The sequence below is a fragment of the Strix aluco genome, chromosome 19 (genome assembly GCF_031877795.1).
Source record: "Strix aluco isolate bStrAlu1 chromosome 19, bStrAlu1.hap1, whole genome shotgun sequence".
Lineage (NCBI taxonomy): Eukaryota > Metazoa > Chordata > Aves > Strigiformes > Strigidae > Strix > Strix aluco.
The window spans coordinates 12,079,979-12,101,093 of NC_133949.1; the positions used below are offsets into that span (position 1 = coordinate 12,079,979).

Below are 21,115 nucleotides of genomic sequence, written 5' to 3' on the forward strand. Positions count from 1 at the left end.
TACTAACACGCACATTTCTGACACATTTCTAAAAATAGCTTAATGGGTCCAAGCTCCATGTAAAAAGTTATTTATTCAAACTAATAGACGCAGTAAAAGGCTAAGTATTACTTACCATCTAAAACTCCAATGCTCAGAACATTAACAGTACCATTACAAGCTAGGACTGACTTAGCAGTCTAGAAGTCTTAACTAAAAAAGTACTAGACACCTGAAGAACAGTTACTAGTCCTTCAGTCACTGCCTTAATATCCAAGTATCAGCATAGTCATATGACGGTTATTCAGAAAAACAATGAGAAAATTTGGTGACAAAGAAGTTTGGGTTCAAACTGATCAGGTCTGATTATACAAAGTTCTGCAAAGTACTGTGGAATAGGATGGGATGGTAAGTGAGAAAATTAGCTACAGGATCATTAGACAAGGCAATCCTAAAAGATACAGGGTTTTTATTCAAGAACCTACCAGAAGGTTGATGCCTGAGCAGAGTCACGATGATTTTGTGCTTTAAAACAAGAACTGAAGGAAGTGTATTCCAGCTGCAACATCCAAGCTTAGAGGTGTGCTTCTAAGTATGAAAATCTGTTGGGCATACCCCCCAAAAGATAAAAGATTCTTTGCACACTACGAGCAAAAAATATTAATAGGTCAACACTGAAATTAAAGACAATTTAAGTAACAGCTATTTAAACACGTTCCAGAATACTGTGCTTCTCGTTTCTGCCGAACACAGACATCATCCTCAAAGTTCAGGACCTCTTCCACACTTTATTTAATCTTTTTCCACTCAGTTTTATGTTGCAGAATACTCTGAAGCTCACAGTCAAAGCATACGGGCATATGCTATTAGAATGAATAGAAACAATGAACCTATTTTCTCCAAGTTGAGAACAACTAACTGCAGAGTTTTCCATGACAATTCTGCATGTGCAAATGCCTTTCCTTCTTCTGTGACAGACATTTAAAATATACCATAAATTCCTGAGAACTTTCATCTCATGTAGTTGCACTCCCTCTACTCACAGGGTTATTGACGTAAAAATTGCTATTTCTATCCCTGCTGGAAATACAGTAAAAAAAATAACATCTATAAGGCTGTTTTACTAGTAACACTAAATAACATTCTCTCCATTAATTATTAATGTCATCTGAATCAACCCATAAATACAGCAGTGGGGGTATTTGAAAAAAAAGATGCTAAGAAAAGCCCAAATATCTGATTTTGACCTTTCTCACACCCTGAAATTTTTCGTGCATACACTATCATCTTATTTCTGAATGTCCAAAGCATTAACTCACAATTATGCTATACAGTGTCTGACATAGTCTACATGACATGGAATTATCGTATACTTTAATTTAGCCAATTACAGAAGTGACAGAAGTCAAGGAGCATTACAGCTGTCAATTCAAGATGTCACATTTACTCTATACTAGCAAGACTTTTCCATCTACATCAATATAGCTAAAGAATTCAAATAGGATTTTATACTTCAAATTTTAATAGAAAAAGATTCTCCATTAACAGACTACCAACTCCTTAAAGTACTTAAATAGCTTTTGGAACATTAAATATTAAGTATTATAAGAGTACTTCAAAACCATTTTTGTTGCCATTCCAAAAGGTGAATATTGGTTACATACTTGCATATGCAATTTACAATGAAACTGTTGCCAAATCTCAGGATCACATTGTTATACTTCATCTTTAAATAACAGTTTCTCTCTCTCTCTCCTGCTAGGTAACTACAAATACAAATAGAATTTGTGCTCTACCAAAATGGGGTCGATCAAATTCAGCTGACAAGATACTCTTCTCCAGGAAATTCTATTTTAATCTCTCCTGTAATTTATGAGCTTAAAGAAAAGTTGCTAAGACATGATATCAAGACCCAGGCTATACACAACTTTGCTATATTATATGGGGGATCATAACAGGAAAAGCTAAGACTACATTAACATCTTAGGAAGTTTCTAATCACCTACCCACTTGCCTCACCAAAAAAAAAAAAAAAAAAAAAAAAGGGTGCTGAGCACATAAATTTCAAATAAGAAATTTTCAGCATCCGCTCAACAGTTCACACTCTTAACACACTGGAGTACAGAGAATCCCTGAGGGAGGAAACCTCTCCTGAGTTTTATCGAGGAACAGCACTTACTGATTGTGAAGGAGTCTATCCAGCTCTCTTCTGCCACAGAGGGTCACAGTAACACCAAAACTATCCAAAAGAGTTAGGAGGATGTCCTCTATTCAGAAATGGAAATTAAGGATGTAGACATTTCCTTGACTAAAAGTACTACTGAGCAATGATTTAAACCAAAGAAGGGTACAAACTTTACAAGGTTTTCTGGTTTTAAAAGTATATCATAGAAAAGCAGATAGCTTATTTCCTAAAGACATTTAAAACATATTTTAGTTTTCCCAGCAATACCAGATTCTTGTTCCTGGTTGTTCCAGTATAGCAAATAGCATGCAGTTAATGTACACCACAAAAAATTTTCATGATCCAAAGACCAGAAACCAAATCTATAGAATTGAATGTCCAAAGCAAATCCTACAAAGTCCAACCTCCGCACAGATAAGGTCTCTCGTTCACAAGGCGAGACATTTTTTTCTGAGATAACCGCAGCAGTTCCCAAACCCCAGACATCTACCTTACCCCTTTTGAAGGGCTCCATCCCTGCCACAGGGTTAATTCGACTGGTTATGAAACATCAACTGAAACATTCGAACTTTACCCACAAATCTATAAGGTCAAACAGAAACCAACCCAAGCATCCTCCAACATACCAGTTTGTAGCATGCAAGAGGTTCAAGAAATGCTACGCAAACAGCGTGATAAGAACTATGTCAACCTTCCTTGGCAAGTCATCCTCACTCACGAGTCAGTGTCCAACAACGCACTGAGGTTTACTCAAATTCACCTCTTTCCTCCCATTTCACCTATGATTTAGGAATAACCATGACGATCTTGAACTTCATACATATCACACACTATACATAAAATATTCTTTCAAAACAACAATTTTTGCTTCTCCCTCTTGGAGCGAGGCGTAGGCACTTTAAAAACAGCTACTGCACACAAATTTATTCCTCCACTGTTAATCAGTCTGCAGGTAAAATCATCCAATGTACAAGAAATTATGTGTTCACAGTTTTAAGTTTCCAGCCTCTTCTTGTAGTTCACTCATTATCAAAAACATATCTGTAGTGGCAGCTTTTTTAAAGCAGCTTTGGTTTGGAAAAGGAAATATAACTTGACTAATCCATACTGACTAAACTCATAGTTCCACAAACTATGATGCATTATAAGAGAAACCACAAAGATGGGTTCAGGACAAACCAAGTATCAGCCTCATCACTCTCCTCGGCTGACTGTGTTCAGATAAAATCAAATCTAGGTTTTAGCTAAAAATACAATAAGGTTAAAATAAGAAAAATTTTGTACCGTACCTAAAAGCAATGCCTAGTTCTGTTCAGATACTCCACAGGAAATGCACCAGGGCCTTATTGTGACTACATTTATGATTAAGTTTGAGATGTTCTACTTCACAGGGAATGCAACAATATATAAAAAGATAACTCCAATTGAGACTCACACAACAGCCCCTTGGTCACAGAAAAAGGCAAAGAATGGAAGATATCTTGAACTACGAATGGTATAAGTTCGTATCTGTGAAAAAAAACCTAAACCACGTAACTTCAAGGATCTAGATATGCATAACTCTGATCTTTGAGACCATGGTGAAACATCAGCACCTCTACAAATAATGGCTTTAATGGAACAGATGAGTGACCACATTTATTAAGAAAGGTTTTCAGAATAACATTCCAAGAAAGCCAAGCCATGAAATTACACTGATGATATGGAAGAATTCCCACCTTCCAGACACCCCTTCTCTGTCAATACAGCATTTCAAGCTAGCATAAAACCAGAAACAAGCGTTGAAGAATATGAACCTGAGACAAAACTCTATAGTGGATAACCAAGTAGACACAATTTTTTTTATTTGAACTAATTCGTCTTTTTTTTTCCCCAAAAAACTACTATTAATGAGATGAAGAGTACAGCTGAACTGTAATAATATACCTATCTAGTTTGCCAAACAGCACTTGAACTTGTAATGAACTTACATGGGCTTAACTTTCTAACACTGACAAACAGGACAGGAATCAATAGGTTTCCTAGTTGATTTATATTCACGTTTGTTAGATGTCTTCCTTGAAACATGAATGTATTTTAATCCATTTAGGAGAGCATCTGCTTTTCAAAGCAGCCCCAGGTTCTGCCGAGGAACCCCACCAGTAACAGCCCAGTAGACGTTTCACATGGAGTGTGTGGCCTGTGCTCTGCAGCCAGGGAACACTACTGTGGCTGTTTTCAACTCTCGATGGGACCAGCGTGCCTCTGACTTCATGAAGACTATAAAGAGAATTAGCCAAATGCACTTTCCGTGCGGCACAGCATAAGGCACAAGAAACGTATGGCACAAAAGGAGATGCCATACATTCACAAGGGGAGGTATTAGAAGAAACACCGTATTAATTTAAACATATTTTATACTTTACCTCATCCTTTTTCATTTCTAGGTGTTCTTTCCCTCTCCGTCTTTGTGAACGTATTTTCATTTTCAGTTTTACCCAAGACTAGTCACATGCACAGAATTTTAAAATCCTGGTCAACAGTTTGTCCAGATAATCTTCTGCATAAAAATTTCAATTTTGAATTTTTTACCGCTGAGAGTTACAAACAATAGGATTTTTCAGAGATGGCTGATGCATCTTTGTACCAATACAGTATCTTAATTTTCCAATACCCTTTGTAATCATAAACAGGTGAAGTCACTGACTTCAAAACCACATAGACCAACATCCTCCTTAAGCATGAAGAAAAAAACTGCATATCAAATCAGTCTGGGAGTGGCAACATTACACAAGTGGTTTAGATGTGAAGCTATTCAAGGACATAGAAATCTCTCTTAGGATACTGGGAGGAAACATAGCTCCAAGGTAAGACTGAGCTTTCTGTATGCACACCAACTCACTAAACTTAAGCTCCAGTAGGTCCAGACTGTGGTAGTCATTTAACAGATGGTGGATAAACACGGAACAGGAAGGGAACATCACAAAACATCATTACTAGATGGAGAAGCATTGAAGGAGAGAGAAACTAAAATGGAAGATACGTTCAGCTCATTCCTGGCTATTTGCATAATTTAGAAATAGCACAATGTAAATATTTACAGGCAGCAGTCCTGCATAGGTCAGAATTTTTATCTGGAACATTTACAGTACAGAGACAAGGTAACACATTCTGTTAATAGCATGTCATCTGAAACACTGATTCAGATTTGACTAAAGAACATAAATGACTTGGAGAGTTCAAGACTGGCATCCAGGAAATGTTTGTTTGCATTATGAAACCACTGTCTGGTTACTAGTCTGTTCTCAAGATTGTACTGTGTTGCAGTGCACCTGCATGAGGCATAGATCCCTTCTTAACAATTTTAACAATTGTTAAAAATCTTAAGTAGCTATGCACACGATAACTCCAAATAGTATTTTTGGTCACACAAGAAAACCTTCATTAAAACCATTTTGCAGGCAAGCATAAAAGAAGAGGAATAAAACACTTCACCCAAACTTTGGCTGGCAGCTTTGAAAGAGTAAGTTAAATGCCAATATTAAGAACATAATACTGGGGGAAAAAAAATTTCTCTAATACAGAAGATTTTTTCAGTTACTTTTATGTATTTAACAGTAATTGAAGTAGAGTCAGCTTCCCTTCCCTGTGAGCATCTCTCACTCATGCTATAACTGAGAAATGAGATAGCTCAGAAGATGCAGTTAGAGAACTACAAGAATTGTGGAAGGAGACTAGATTGGGGAAATTGAAAGGAAGTTTTAAAGTCTGGCCCTACTTTTACCACAGTTTTTCAGTTTTCTAGGTCCCTTTAGATCACAATGAAAAACATGTATGCCCAGAAAGAGAACTAAAATAAGTGGCTGTAAGAGACATTGTGCTTAAAATAAATCATCAAGAGCACAATGTAGAAAAGTGAATATGCTCTGATTTTGTGCATGTAATTTCAATCTGAAGAGTTACTTTTAATGATTCGTACAGTAACTAACAAGCTAGAGAAGTGACACTTGTAACATCCTCTCCACACATTAAAAAATGCACATTATAACTCTCAGAAAGATTATTCCAAAACGCTGCCCCTTCCTATGTTTCAGTAACATGTTTAGATATTTTAGTGACCAATATTAAAGAGTGTATTTCAAATAGGGAAATTATACTGCACATAAAGCACAACAGAACTTTTTTTCCTTAGCAGCCTATACTATATCAGAGAAAAGTTAAGTCAAGAAAAAATTAACCATGCTTTCGCAAAAAGGGACACTGTATTTGGCTTGTTTCCTCTGAACTTTTGAATCCTTGGGATAAGCACGAAGGTCTTTCATCCCCCAACACAAGACACTAGATTTCAGCTAACTAGAAATCCACTTCAAATGTTACATACTTCCTTTCCAAATGTCAAGACTGTTTAGTTAATCAGGAATAACAACACTCTGCAGAATAAAATTCCAGTGCAAAATTGCAACAGATCTGCATGGTCCTCATGTGCACTGACACACCGCTGTGTGTCCAGTTATTCAGGCACTTATGCTGCGCCCATGGCCATCCTACTTACCACAATAGTAATGTTTTTTATAATAGCACCATTTTTTTCCCCTCAAATCATACTGCCTAGGATAAAAATCCCCATCTGAGCTCTAGCAGTTCGTAACTATAGTGCTATACCTAAAAATACTGCATAATACAAGAACACTGCCACAAAACCAAGTCTTCTGAACTAGATAACCCCTTCTCGTGGTAATAAGCTGTCCTGGTTTTTTTTATATTCTTAGGTTACACCAATATTTACAGTCACGAAAAGGTAATACACTTGTTAAGACCATATCCGTGAAATAAGAAGAAACAGGGTTTGGACATAGATTGTTCAGACTGCCTACTTATTTGAGCCTATCTTAACAGTACATACATCCATCTAGAATCTTGTCTAACTGCAACCAACTTGACACCCAGAAGTACAGAAAAATCAGTAAGTACAAAGTTCTTTACCATCAAGTCAGAATAATTCTAGAAAAAGCCACTTCCATTGTGTCCTCCAGCAGCCCAGAGATGACAGAAGCTGGGGATGTTTACAGGTCCTATATGAATAATTCAGCGTCAGCATCAGCAACAACTCCCCACCACTGACAACCTCAACGTGGGGCTGGAGCAGGCGGCCGCGATGCACCTCCAACCCGCGAGCTCTGACAGCAGGACATCTTCAGGATCTAACACACTCCTGGCCGAGCGTCCAAGTGTCCGATTTTGAAGAACTGGCCCTTTTTTTTTTTTTTTTTTTTTAACTTGCACTCCTCCTACCTATAGGACAGGGATCAACACCCAACACGCCGATGTTCTGGGATTTCTCACAAAACTTCCCTGCAAGGGCCATCTCTCACGGCCACCCCCACCCCCGTCCCCTCCGGACCTTCCCGCACACAAACGGAGAAAAAACCCCGCGGGCACCGGGCACCCCCCAACCCCAGTCCACACCTGATCCGCCCACCTCCTCCACCCCCGGCGGCTCCCCCAAGGACCCCCCCCCCCCCTCAGCTCCAGCGCCCTCCCCCCGGGGACTAGAGCGGCTGTCTCCCCGGTGAGGAGGGAGGAGGAAGGGATGGCCAGGGCCCCCGCCTCTTCCCCCTCCTCTTCCCCCTCCTCCTCCTCCTCCTCACAGCGGAGGCGCTAGGCCCCGCTGCCTCACCGGGCCGCGCCGTCCCCCCGCGCCGCCCCGCCGGGCCCCCTGCCCTTACCGACGGCGCGGCGCTGAGGCGGCCCGGACGGCAGGCTCTGGCGGGGCTGAACGGTCGCGGCGTCTCACCTCAACCTCAGCGCCACCGCCACCGCCATCTTGCCTCCCCTCCCCCGGCTCGGTGGGCTCCGCCCCCTCTTGCCAGGTCCTGGCAGCTACTGAACAAACGGCGGCGCCACGGCTCGGTAGTTTTACCGGCCGCGGGGGCTCACCCCTTCCTCCCGCCATACCCGTGTTCTGAGCTGCTCCGGCAGCGCCAACCCGCGAGAAACCGCGGGCGAGCCCGGCGGTGAGAAGGCGGCTGCTATGCTCCTTCCAGGACCCTCTGGCCGGTGCGGCGGGGAAGGGTTCCCTCCCCCTCCCCCTCCCCACTGAGGGGACTCGCGGGAGGAGGAGGAGGGGGGGCGGCGGCCGCCATGAGGCGAGCGGGTCCTGTCACCACCGGCAGTCCGTGGGCGCTGCTGAGGGGCCCGGCCCCTCTCCCGGCGATGCTACTGACCGGAGGGGTGGGAGCGCGGAAGAGCCGCAGCGCCTGGGTCTCCCCCGCCGCATGCCGGGCGGATCCATATCCGTGTACAATAACTGATAACGGGCCCCGAGCGGGGCGCGGGGGCACCCGCGGAACTGGTCGGCCGCGGCCGTGCCCATGAATGGGGGTTCTGGAGCCGCGGGCAACTCGGAGCGGGCGGGCGGGAGCCCGTCCCGGGCCCGGAGCATCGACCGGAGGGCGGGCGGCCCCCGCCGGGCCCTTCCCGCCCCCCGGGCTGCGGCACCTCCGCCGGGGCCCCGGCAGAGTCCCGCGCTGTCACTAACGTCGTGCTTCTGCCTCTAGCGACGAATGACTTCTGAAAAATGTGAGAGAGGTTTAAAATCTCAAATGTCTTTTTATTCCTCCCCCCGAATGAAGAGTATGTAAATCGTTCCCTGCTTTTTCAATAAGGTATTTCAAATCTGCATAGCGTTTTACCTGCAAATGTGTAAGTCCAGATGTGCTAAGATCACAAATGAATCTCTTATCAGGTTTACTATGGGGGGGAAAAAAAAGAAAAAGGAGATACCATTAGGCAAGATTAAATTACCTCGTTGTTACATTTTCTATTAAATACGAGAAACGTATCCCACATTTGCAGGATGTGTGCCCACACGATTATTTATACAGGCTAATAAAGCAGGGGCTCACCCTGTGGCAAACAGGATTACTTATAAAACCTGTATTGTGCCAAATATGTAGTTATTAGAGTAGCTGAGTTCCACTCTGTTAAAGTGCTACATTAAGGCGACATGACACATCTCCAGGCTGAAGTGTTTTCAGTCTTTAATCCCCACACATGCCAGTGACTACCTCTATTCACTTGGAAGTTAAAGGTGTCCAAATAAAAGTCTGCGAAGACAAGTCAGGCACGCATCTTGTGAGGTCTTAGCTGCTCCTCAGATTTTTCTCTGAATTGTTTTCACCGTTTTATTCTTTAAATCTACCCAGCTAACATACTCCACCACTGCTGACTTAGTACACTTGTCTTCCATATTGCCCGCTTGTCTTGAAAAGCAGTTTCCAAGCCATCGTGTATCCAATTGCCTTTTTCATGTTTATTTTACTACTTCCTGTCTCCTTTTGCTCTGCAACCTTCTCCAGTGGTTGACTTCACTTCTAAGACGCATCCAAACATGTTTTTTTTTCCCTTGCAGCCACACTTGGGATAGCCAGATCTGCAGATAGCAGAACGCGCCTGAAGATAAGCTCCTCTTGCCCTGCTTTTGAGGATTCCCTTAACCCGCGTCTCTTCCACAGTAGTACAGCGCAGGGACAAAGGGTACTACACGCTGAAAAGCTCAACTTTTGTCACTGTTAGGTACTATTTCTTAACGTACCAGCAGGGTCAGCCGGTGCGCTGCAGCGCCCGGGCAACGACAGCTCTTCCCCGGGGACCAGCCCCTGGTCAAACCCCGCCCGCGGGGCACCGCTCCCGGTCTGGGACCCCGCCGGGCCTGGCGAGCGCAGCGGGGCGGGCGGCCCCCCGGTGTGCCCCTCCTCCCGGGCAGCCCTGCAGAAGCAGAGCCGGGGCACGTTTCCGCGACAGCGGCCGAGCGGCCCCGCCCCGAGGCGGGGAAGAGAGGGGAGGGGGGAACAACCCTTTCGTGCCCCGGAACCTTCGTGCCGCCCCTCCCGTTTCCTGCCGGAGCAGCGCGGCGGGGCGCGGCGCGGGTCGCTATGGCAGCGGGGCCGTGGGGCTGGGGGCCGGCGGCCCTCGCGCTGCTGCTGGCGCTGCTGCTCGGTGGCGCGCGCCGCCTGCGGCGCCGTTCCGCGGCCGCCGGGGCTCGCGCCGCCCTGAGGGGAAGGGCGGCGGCGCGGGCGGATGGCGCCCGCGCGCTGCTGGTCACGGCGCACCCCGATGACGAAGCGATGTTCTTCGCTCCCACGGTGCTCGGCTTGGGCAGGGCCGGCGCCCGCGCCGCGGTGCTGTGCTGCTCCGCAGGTGAGGGGGGACGCGCCGGGAGCGGCGGGGCACCCACCCCCCACCCTGAGGTGCCGCCGTGGCCGCCCATAGAGACCGGGCTTCCCGCCCGTGACGTTATGGGGAGGCCGCCATGATGTCTTCCCATGTGTGACGTCAGCCCCAGGCTGTGACGAAGTGCCAGTGTCTCAGCGGGCGGTAGCCGAGCCACGGGGTGACCCCGCTCAGCCGTGACGCCGCGTGTGACGTCACCATGATGTCACACGTGATGCCATTGCTGTGCTGAACCTCAGGGCCCTCTAGGCCTGAGCTGCCCTGGCAGCATAGCACCGCTGTGGAATCCTCCTGCGGCAGAGGAGGTTCCAGCCATCCGCAGTATGAGGTCACGGTTCTGGGTCATGGCACACTGACATAACACCCCGTGCTCCCTGGAGAGCTGCCATGCATGGGCGGCTTTGCTCAAAATGTTACTTTCTGCAGCGTTTCAGCAGCTGCGATCAGTAGCAAAATCTCTGTGTTTGCACCTTACCCAGAGGTTTCACAATCCAATCTCCTGTTGCAGCACTGAGGTACTTTCAAACTGTGCGGAAGCATCAGTCGTAAAAAGGTGCTGTTTAGCACAGCCTTTTGTCATCTCCTTATAATTCTGTCATCTTGTAGAGGACTTCCTTGGATGATCCAGTTTTAAAGCCATAATGATATATTTGCTGTAACACATCTAAAAATAACAGTTGTGTAACAATCCAATCGTGGAAAAATAGGCCTGAAGGGAACCTGAGGTCATGTCCATCAGTCGATCTGAAGGCAGCATCAATGTGTCTTCATTTGCTGCAGACAAATGTCAAGTTTGTTCTTCGAAACCCCCAGGGAGGTTCCTCAGCCTGTGCGGTCTGTGTCAGTGCTGCATTAGTTTTTCTTCAAATGACTTTTTCCTGAATCACTGGTGTAATTTAAGCTTGGTTTTTTTATTTTTCCTATCTGCCATGAACATGGAAATCAGAGTATACCTTTGCAGCAACCTCTTACATATTTTAAGACTGTTATCTGCCTCTTCTGTCTTATCTTCTCCAGACTAAACAACCTTATTTCTTGAGATTTTTCCTCATAGATCATTTTTTCTAAACCTCTGATCATTCTTATCGCTTTCCTTTGGACTCTTCCAGTTGATTCACATCTTTTTTGAAGTGCAGTGATCAAAAACTGGAAGCAGTACTGCCGCCGAGGCCTTTCTGGGGCTGAATAGATTGGAAAGATTCTCACGGGCTCCACTGTCTGACCAGGACAAGAATTTTTCACAGCATGTGACACTTTTTGTCTTGTGTTCTCCTTGTGATCTACTGAAGTTCTGCAGAATTGATACCTCATCAGTTATTAAATTGTGCAGTTTTTTGTGCATAAGAAACAATCTCATTTGAATCAATCTTTCAGACCATACTGTTATACTGGAATTCGTGAGCCTGTGGTGAAAACTAAAGATACTGCGTTTTGTGTTTGTTGAGAGGAGTATCTTAGGCTACAGACATTTACATCTTACACTGAGAGCTACTTACATTTGGGAAAAGGGCCCTCTGTGTTTTTGAAAGCTGCAGCTAGTTCACTGCCAACTTTTCTGTTCTTTGTTTGCAAAGCTTTCTGTCATAACAGACCATCTAGGTGAGAAGGCAGGGATTAAGCTATTGTTGAAGTCCCGTGGTGTAATGGCTTTACTGATCACTCTATACCTCCCATTCAAGATTTAGTGCAGAGCTTTCAGTTGTCTTTGCTGAGGGACAAAGGTCTGTGGATCCCATTTGGCTTTTTCACAGCTATGGAGAGATTACTGAAGTGCAACTCTGCCATTTCAGTTTTGGGGACTAATACACTCTTGCTATTAGAGAACTTTCCAAAAAAGTGTTGTGTTTCTGTTTATTTTGTTAAAATTCTTTTTTTCTTTGCTCCTGATTCAGTGATGTGAAACGTTGTGTTTGACACTGCCTTCTGTGTACTCTCTTGCGTGTCTTTGTAACAGAACTAGCAGGCCGTATAGGAGAGTACAGTCACTGAGCTAATAGATTTTTTCTGTGCCTCTTACTAGTCTTTTGGGCGATTCAGATGTTCATCCTCTCATTGTTTGTATGATTGATGATGACAAGTGAGTTGATCAAAGACTACAAATTGTAATGCTGAGGCAAAATCATTGCCTAGAAACTGTCATACTTGCAGTTTTCAGATGTCAATCAAAATGACTTAGAAATGAATTAGAATTACAGCACTGTGAACAAAAAATCAGTCTTTTACACACTGAATAATCTTCAATTGAAATAATAACTCAGTATAAACGTGCTTTGCTCTCTGTAGTAGCTCTCTATTGTGAGTGCTCCATGGATGAGGTCCAGCAGCATCAGCTATTCAGCTGGTTTTGCTCTCAATAGCTTCCCATTTTTTCTTGTCAACGTTTATATATTCCTGATGTCCTGACATATTTCTCAAGCTGTGGAACATGGATCTGTTCCTTTGAGTTCAGTAGAAGTTAGGTATTTTGAGAACAGTGGTACTATTTGGATAAAACATCACCTGCAGTCAGCTATTACACTGCCTTGCAGCAGAAGATGTGTTATCTTAAAATGTTAGTGTCGTTAATGGCCTTGCAAAAAATCAGTCTAAAATAAGTCCTGCTGTACTCATCTAATCAATCTAGTGAAAGTGCACACTTCAATTAATTCTACTGAAGCTGGAACTTGCAATCTAAGCTGCAGACTACCAAGCTGATGTGTTCCTCAGCAAACCCACAGATAATCATTGTCATAGTCCCCTAAAACCATTCACTCACAGTCTGCAAGAAGAGGCTTTTTTTTCTAGGTAGTCTTTCACTCTTTGAAAATTTTATAAAGCTTGCTAACGACGGCTCAGATTGCAGCACTGCTCGAGAGAAATGCTAGATTTAGATGACTCACACCCACAACAATGAAAAGTTCTAGTGTAATTCAAGACAGCTGACTACAGACTTGAATCATACATTAATACTCAGATGTATTTTTTCATTTTAATGCTTCAAAGTTAAAATTGGGTTGCAAGTACTGCCCTGCATAGAGCAACATTCTGGCAGGGGCCATCACAACTCTGGCATGGATTTTGCATGGCTGATGCCAAGAAGAAATAAGGGAATGTCAGGGCAAGATGAGAAGAAAATAATTTAGTGAAGAAGGAGGCAGTATTTTAAGATAATGAATCCTGTTTCTCTGCTAGTTGGTCTCAGTCTGTTACAACTTTTCTCAAATGCCTTATCTAAATTAAGTTTCCTATCTTCTTTTGGTTCTATAATTTTTTTGCAATCTTGTCATATTAGTTTCTGCCTGAATTTTCTCTGTGAATGATTCAGAATTCTGAAAAATCTTTTTTTTAAAACAGGGATTGTTATGATGGAATTCCTCCTTTCTTCAAATCCTTTTAGTTCTGTCACTGTATTCTATTGCGGTGTCCTAGTGTTACATGATAACTACTGCTCATTAGAAGTGGCCCAGACTATACTATAAACTTTAATACCTTCAAGAATACACCATGGGATGGGCTTTCCATGTGTTGTCTCAACAATTCTGTTCCAAGTACTTTGGACTTGCTGTTCAGCCTGACTCTGTGGGCCTGTGCTGTTAAAGAGTGCAGGAGGGAGTTCATGGCAGCATGGCTAATAGTGAAGGAGTGACTCTGACCCTTCCTAAGGAGATTAATTATTACTGATTTGTTGTGAATACTTGTTTTTAAAAAAATAGACTAAGATCTTTCACAGAGACAACCTGGAAATTTGCCAGTGGTGACAACTTTTAGTCACCTCACTGCAAAGGCAGTTTCTCCTGTGATTATGAAAAGATCTTGTTTGATTGTTTTGCAGTATATTGGTGACTTCCATTCAGATAATGTGGAAGCAGTTAGTCCATGTATATGCATATTAGAAGACTCCTTTTATTCCCCTCAAATCATGGTCAACCTATGGAATTCACCAAAAGAGATATTAAATCTTGCTAAAAATGTCACAAATATTCAGAAGTGGATTAGGCATATACCAAAATAAACAAAAAGCCCAAACAAAAAACTCAGAAGAGCTAGAAATTTGGAGACATCTGCTAATCAAACAGGTTGTTGGAAGCCATTTCCCAAGCAGGTTATTCCAGAACTGTTGTTTGGAAGATCTCCTGTGTCTTTGGCACAAGCATTTAACTTTGGCCAGTTTTAGGATAAGGATACTGGCCTGTGTGGACCACTGGTCTGATTAGACATGGTGATTTCTGATGTCCTTGCCAAATAAGCACATGAACGGCTGCAAGCCACAGTCAGTGCATAAATGTGAGGAATGTAGTCAAGGTGGGCAGAACTTTGCCTCAGCATTTTACTCTGAGCTAAGCCGAGTGTTGCTATGGAGTTTGTCCCCTGCAATGTATCTGTTCCTCAAATGATGCCCTTTTAGTAATGTGTGATGCTCACACTTAATGCTTTGAGAAAGTAAAGAGGAATTCTTTCCAAGCTAACCTAAACTAAGTTAGACAGTGTTGCTGTGTTTACTATTTTCAGGAAATTACTACAATCAAGGAGAGATTCGTAAGAAAGAACTGGAACAGAGTTGTTTTCTTCTGGGGATTCCTGCTTCAGATGTAAGAGTCATAGATCACAGGTAACCAGTTTTCATTTACAGCATAATTTCATTGCAGTTTTAAATAGCGGGTGAAGTTCACTTTAAAGTTCAGTGAAAACTTACTATATCATTCTAAAAACTCCTGAGGAATCTCAAAAAAAGGACATAGTAGATATTTTTGTTAACTCTTAACATAAGTCTAATTAATGCAGAAGACAATTCAAGTGTGTAATGGGGATCACAATCCCCAGGTTATGCTGTGTTGATACAGCATTCAGGATAATGATAACCATACTTGTTGGGGTCTGCCACAGTGTGTTTGGGCAGCACGATCACATTTTGTTACGCTTGTTGCAGTGTTATATAGACAATTACAAATTCACTGAATTGCCTGTGGCAGGTGTGTCTGTAGGCTGGTCTTTACAGGGTTAGTGTGGAATTCTTTTATAATCTGGTTTAGTCTTGGCTAACGACAGAAGTGCATTGCAGTTCATAATAACACGACTGTAAGATTCTTTCAAATTAAGCCACACAAGATTTCTGTTTTTCTGAGGTGTGATGGTGTTTTCTTTAGTTGTGTGCAGATACAAAGACAGGTGATAAGGCTGACACTTCTCTGTTTTGCGATTAATTCAGGAACTCTCTTCTGGGAAGCTGATTTAACACTTTGAATCAGTGAAACTCAGAACTAACATTGTAAAGGCCTCTTAAATTGCCTAATCACTGTCTAACTAGGGTTGATAGGAGCTGAAGTAGCTACCGATTGCTAGGAAACACGGTACAAGTGGTTGTTTCAATTGTAAACAACTATCCTACAACCCATAAAGAATTTTTTTGTTTATGAAGAAATAACTTTAATAGCAACATATTGATTTAAAGCCACGCCAACTGGAAAAGTCAGAGTTGAAAAAAATCTGGCTTCAGGCAGGCCCTTTTCCCATGAACATATTTTCCCTTGAGCTAAGGCAACAGAAACCACAGTCCAGAATATGAATCTTCTTGAGTTCTTTGCTTTTTTTAGCTTTAGGTTTCTCTCCAAGTTTTCAGCTCACTTACGAAAACAGCATAGGAGTTGTTTTTCCTTTGGAATGAAAAGAGATGTTTCCGTTCACTTTTCTTGAACTGCTTTTGGATAACTTCAAGTTTTGTAGTACAATCATATGACAATGCCCAAAACATTTTGGGGAGGAATAAAGAAAAAAGCTGCTAAGCTTTGCTAAGCATAAAGTCTGCTCAGTGAACCAGAAGACTACTGGCCTTTCATCCTCTAATGCAATGTGAGGTTGGTTAGTATGCGATGCAAGTTTCCTGATACTGCTCAGTCATCCCGCCACGTACGCAGTCCAGAGGACTGCTTTTTGCAAATAATACTTTGGTTTGCTCTGTAGGATGGTGAGGACCATTTCAGAGAAATACCTTGGCTCATGCCTCTTTATTACTTTCACTACTAGTATTGCACATACTTGTGTAAGTAACGACCGATACACGGTTTCCCCCAGTGAATGCAGTGCCTGAAAAGACAGATCTATCCCATTGCCCAGAGCTTCTGTACTAGAATGTACAACGTTGTTCTGAGAAAACAGGTTTAGATTTGAGGTCTTTATCTCTGAGGTTCTATTGCTATGAGATAACCATCAAATCGTCTAACTTTGTTGTGCATTTAGGGAGTGAACTGAAGTTCTTGCTGAATTTTGCTCAGAGCTTGTTTACACAGTGAAGTGTGTTTACGGTGCATTATTTACTCTGCAATAACTCACCATGTGGATGCTCTTTATGAAAAACCTCTGTGGATCAGGTGTTGGCAAAGTGCTAGAGGATCAGGAATAAATTTTAGATGTCACTGCATTTTTAGAGTAGCTAATTTTTAGACTGCTGTTTTCCAGCAGTTTAGACAAAGCACTGGGACTTGGGGTTCTTGAAACTTACTCAAAGTTCCTGGATTCCTTAAGGTCAGTATCTTGCCTATGCCTCTGTTATGACTTCTGTAATTTACAGATTATACAAAAATATTTGCCAGTATGGCATGATGTGAAATTTGATAAATTGATATGTTATCTATCGCTAGATTTCCATGTAAACTCATATCTACAGAATACTGTTCAGGAGGCTATTCCTCTTCAGCATTTTGTCTTCCATAGGCAGTGTTTAAGATCAGAGCCCTTTGGATTTTTTTGTTCCTTTCCTAACTCTTCAGAAGATAATTTTCCATCAATGTAAAGAACTAGCACATTGCTGAAGGACTGCAGCTGGCATGCTGCCCATCTAACATTTCTTATACAAACACTGAATGCTTTACATTATCCAAGCTGCAGACTTGTATTTTGGTAAGGAAAGCCCAAAGGATTGCTAGGTCTGGATCTGCTCCAACCATTGTAGTGTGGAGCTGAGTCATGCTGCTTCCTCTTTCTTTGCGTGATCTACAAGTGAGTGAGTACAATTTTCAAGATGTATAAGGGGAAATACATCTGAAAAGCAAGGTGATTGACTCGCTCTGTAATCTCACTTGGCCAGGCAGGTATGAAATCAACATGACATTTTGAATTGCATGTGAACTTGTAAAGAGAAAGCTTCAGTCAGTCAACCTATGATGAAATCTGTGTTAAAGACCAAATCCTTATTAAGCAGTCCCTTGCCTTAAACAATGACTCTCAAGTATAGCCAGGATTCCTAGGACAGAATTAGTTCAGTCTCTATCAGACAACCGCTTTGCACTGACTGTTCAGCAGGTGTTTGATGTCAGTATGTTTGTTACCTCAGTTAAAGACAACTCAAATCTTCTGCACAAATATGGTCCCAAACTGTACCCACATTTCAGCCCTAGAGATCTGAGATCCATGAGAATTTCCTGCAGAAGAGTTTTTTGCTGTAGAGGGCACGTCCAGGTGTGGACCATGCAGCACCCAGGTACTGTGGGTGAGCAGATGGGCATTCAGACAGCCCGTTCCAGACTATTTTAGATTGGAGCACTGGACTCCTCCTACTTGTGAATAGTACAAGCCAGGCACCAGATTTGCAGAGGTGTCCCCTGAGCTGACATGTAATCATCATAGCTCCAACTGGACGGCTGCTTTTAAGGGAGAAGAGTTTTACAGTCCACTTTGGTTACTAATCCCACACTAGGCTTAATATTTGGAGCAGCCCAGCTCAGAACTAGGACTTGTATTGTTCAAAATTAATTTCTGTACTGTTGCTGGGTGAGGGAGGAGTAGCAAGAGAGTGAGGTCTGAAACTCATGTAAGATAAAAGAAGTCACTTCATTGATTGTATAAATGGTAATGTAAACTCTGTGCTTTTGGTACATTTTTATCATCTTATGTGCTGCAACAATGGACTTTCTTGGAGCTGTAAAAATGAGAGATTATCAGGTTTACTGTGCCATGATACCAGCTTAATTTTCACAAAGACTGGTATAGTTCTACAGATCTGCAGTGAAGGTAAAATGAGTGTAGCTAAACTATGAGTGGTATAGATACCTCTAATGCAAACACAGACTAACTCAACTGAAAAATCTGCTACAATGATATGTCTAAAATAGTAGATAAGTCAGATACTGGACATTTTTGTGGTGGCAGAAGGGTCTAATTTATAAAGCATTTGGCTGCACTGCAAACAAAACCGGACATCCATTTTCACCGAAAGCTCTGTTGTTCTTCAGGCATGTGTTAGACTTTGCTGCCAGATTTAGCTTAAATTGCTCTAGTAATGTATGGGCGAATGGTACACCTGAAGGACATGAGTACTTGCTGAGTAGGGCATCAATCTTGAGAAGAACAAATCTGAGTAACTGATTTGCACTTGAGATATGTGACAAAGACAAGGTTCAGTTTAGCAAGAGGAGAGCTTGTAAACAAGTAAAAAGTGAGTCCTGCATTACTGTAGAACACAGAGATGCTTTCTCTTCTCTTGTCTTTAGACTGTGCAGAAAAGAATGCTTCATTAACAATGTGAAGACAAAAAATGTTCACGTAAGAACAGGTTTGGGTGCTGGTTTTGATGTGGCACTGCTAAATGTTTTCTTGGTTGTTGCTTTGTCTGGTCTTGAGAACATAGTAAGATGAAGGGGCCCTGGTCTCCAAAACCAGTTATCAGGTCACAAGTCATTGCCATGGTTTTGGACTTGTAAATGTACTTTGTTGGAATTACAGCTGAGAAAGCTATCTGTAAGTAATTAATCTGAATACATGCTCCTGAACTAGAAAGCTCTCTCTCATGGTATATGGAAAACCAGGAGTTAGTATCTAATTGATGCAATATTAAGAGTTAGTTAAATTCCCATTAACATTGGGCACATCTGCCAATGCTCTGGCTACTAGTCTGTAACGTTACTCATAAACAGGAGATGTTTTCTAAGCTGTTTTCAGTTCCTGAAGAGAACAAGCAAAAAGGAATTCCAAATTATTTTTTTTCTAGTATCTGTTTTGGGTTCATGGAAAGATAAATATCAGGCATTTTACTGCAGCTTCTGAAGGTTTTGTGCGCAGTGGTACTGGACAGAAAGTAAAACTGACTATTTGCATCTTCAATATGACAAAATATTTGGCCCAAGTTTGCACTGCAAAGAAAATAATAGTCGAGATTTGTGTAAACTAGAAAATTTTCCATTCACGGTACAAAGACTTACTGCTAATAATGTTACATCTGTTTCCAAGTTTCCATGGAAATTGCACTCCACTTGCTTTTTTATTATTATTTAACTTAAGTCCAGAAGGGCTCTGATTAGACAATGCACAGAAGGAGGACATCTGCCCGTGCAGAATCACAGGTTATCTGAAAGGTTTTTTTATGAGGCTGCAGAGAGGCTCAAATTCTTTTTTTTTTTTTAAATTTTTTATTTCATTTAATAATTCTTTGCTGTTGGGCTTGTTTTTTCCCCCTACAAGGTAAATAGGCTTTATTGCACTTCCTCATGTTTAACTTCTAACGAACTTCCTTCTACAAGTTCCCCATGTCAGAGAAGTGAGTCTGTAAGGTCATGGGAAAAATATATCCTTAAATAAATAGTGTGTGCATCTGATTGTGATGATCAGAAAGATATAAAAACACTCAGACCCTTCAGAGAATGAAATATGTAACTGGAAATTTGAACCTTTTTATTAGAATTTAGAAACATATATATAGACAGTTAAGATGTATATCCCATTGATCCAGTTCGGCTTTACTGTACTTAGGTGGTTCATTGATGGCTTTATTGATTTGAACGCAGGGTGCTGGGTGCATGAAAGCTTAAGATGCAACAAGCTATATAGTGAGAATATGTACTGTAATTAAGAAGGCTTGCCTGAAAACTGAAGGGCACCAGGAGAAGTGCAGAGATAAAATCCTGGCCTCAGTCAAGTCTGCTGCCAAAGCTGTCAGTGATTTCATACCAGTTTCTGACTCACTCATTTGCAGACCTGTGCCATCTTGCTGAATGGGATTTTTAAAAAATGTATTTATCTTTCTTATGTGTTTCTGATCAGAAAGGTGGTATTATTCCCTGATGTTTCTTCTTTCCCTGGTCCCATATTTCATATTTTGGGATCAGTATTTAATAGTTTTAATTCTGCTGAAATAATTGTGGTAATTAGTTCCATTTTGCCTTCCTAAGTTCCTCGTGGTATTATAGTTTGACATTTTATTTTATTGCTAACTCTAAAGAGCTGATCTATGTGCTGATTAAAACTGGTGCCATGCTTTATTCTAGAAGAGCTGCATGTTTCAGTAGTGAGTGATGGGATTCTCTTCATCTTACTTATCCCAGCCACACCATAAAGGTCTTTATTTTTTGCAGAATTTTCTTTAATTAAGAATAGCATCTGTGGGACCAGAAGATCTTAGATGTAAATTGGTCACACATTCAGTGTGTATTACAGGGAAATCAACCTACATCTTCTGAATCAGTCAAACATACTCATAATTACCCTGAATACTAACATGCTTTACCATTACAAGGAAGCATGAAGCCTTTGTCAGTCAGATGGGTATCTTGATGTTTATGTAATCACTGTAGCCAAATTTCACTTCTGTTTAGTGTAATTCCTGAAATCTAAATTGTTTTCTTTCTGAGAAGACAATAGAATATTTGGCCACCTATTCTTATTTACATTTCTAAATAAACAGATAATTTTTCCAAAATGCTTACCACATGGCAGCTCATGCTGATATTTTAGGACATCAGAACACTTTATAAAAAGGATTATATCAAAGTCTGC

The 21,115-nt window shown here is 41.9% G+C and overlaps 2 protein-coding genes across 9 annotated transcripts in view; one reads left to right on the forward strand and one right to left on the reverse strand.

The window, feature by feature from the left end:
- The window catches only part of NCOR1 (nuclear receptor corepressor 1), a 74,446-nt gene extending 66,453 nt beyond the window's left edge, over positions 1-7,993 (reverse strand). The window contains exons 1-3 of one of the 7 annotated variants that reach the window (XM_074845400.1): positions 7,870-7,978; positions 7,127-7,215; positions 465-581 (exon numbers count right to left, since the gene is read on the reverse strand). The gene's annotated coding sequence lies outside the window, so the exon portion shown is untranslated. Of the gene's footprint in view, positions 1-464; positions 582-7,126; positions 7,216-7,869 lie in introns of all 7 variants that reach the window. The other 6 variants (XM_074845402.1, XM_074845399.1, XM_074845403.1 and 3 more) reach the window with 6 other exon arrangements.
- A 2,004-nt stretch (positions 7,994-9,997) lies between these two features.
- PIGL (phosphatidylinositol glycan anchor biosynthesis class L) overlaps positions 9,998-21,115 on the forward strand; it is a 61,884-nt gene continuing 50,766 nt past the window's right edge. For both annotated transcript variants that reach the window (XM_074845409.1, XM_074845411.1), the window contains exons 1-2: positions 9,998-10,342; positions 14,864-14,963. In XM_074845409.1, the coding sequence (XP_074701510.1) occupies positions 10,078-10,342; positions 14,864-14,963 (365 nt within the window). In that variant the 5' untranslated portion in view covers positions 9,998-10,077. The remainder of the gene's footprint in view (positions 10,343-14,863; positions 14,964-21,115) is intronic.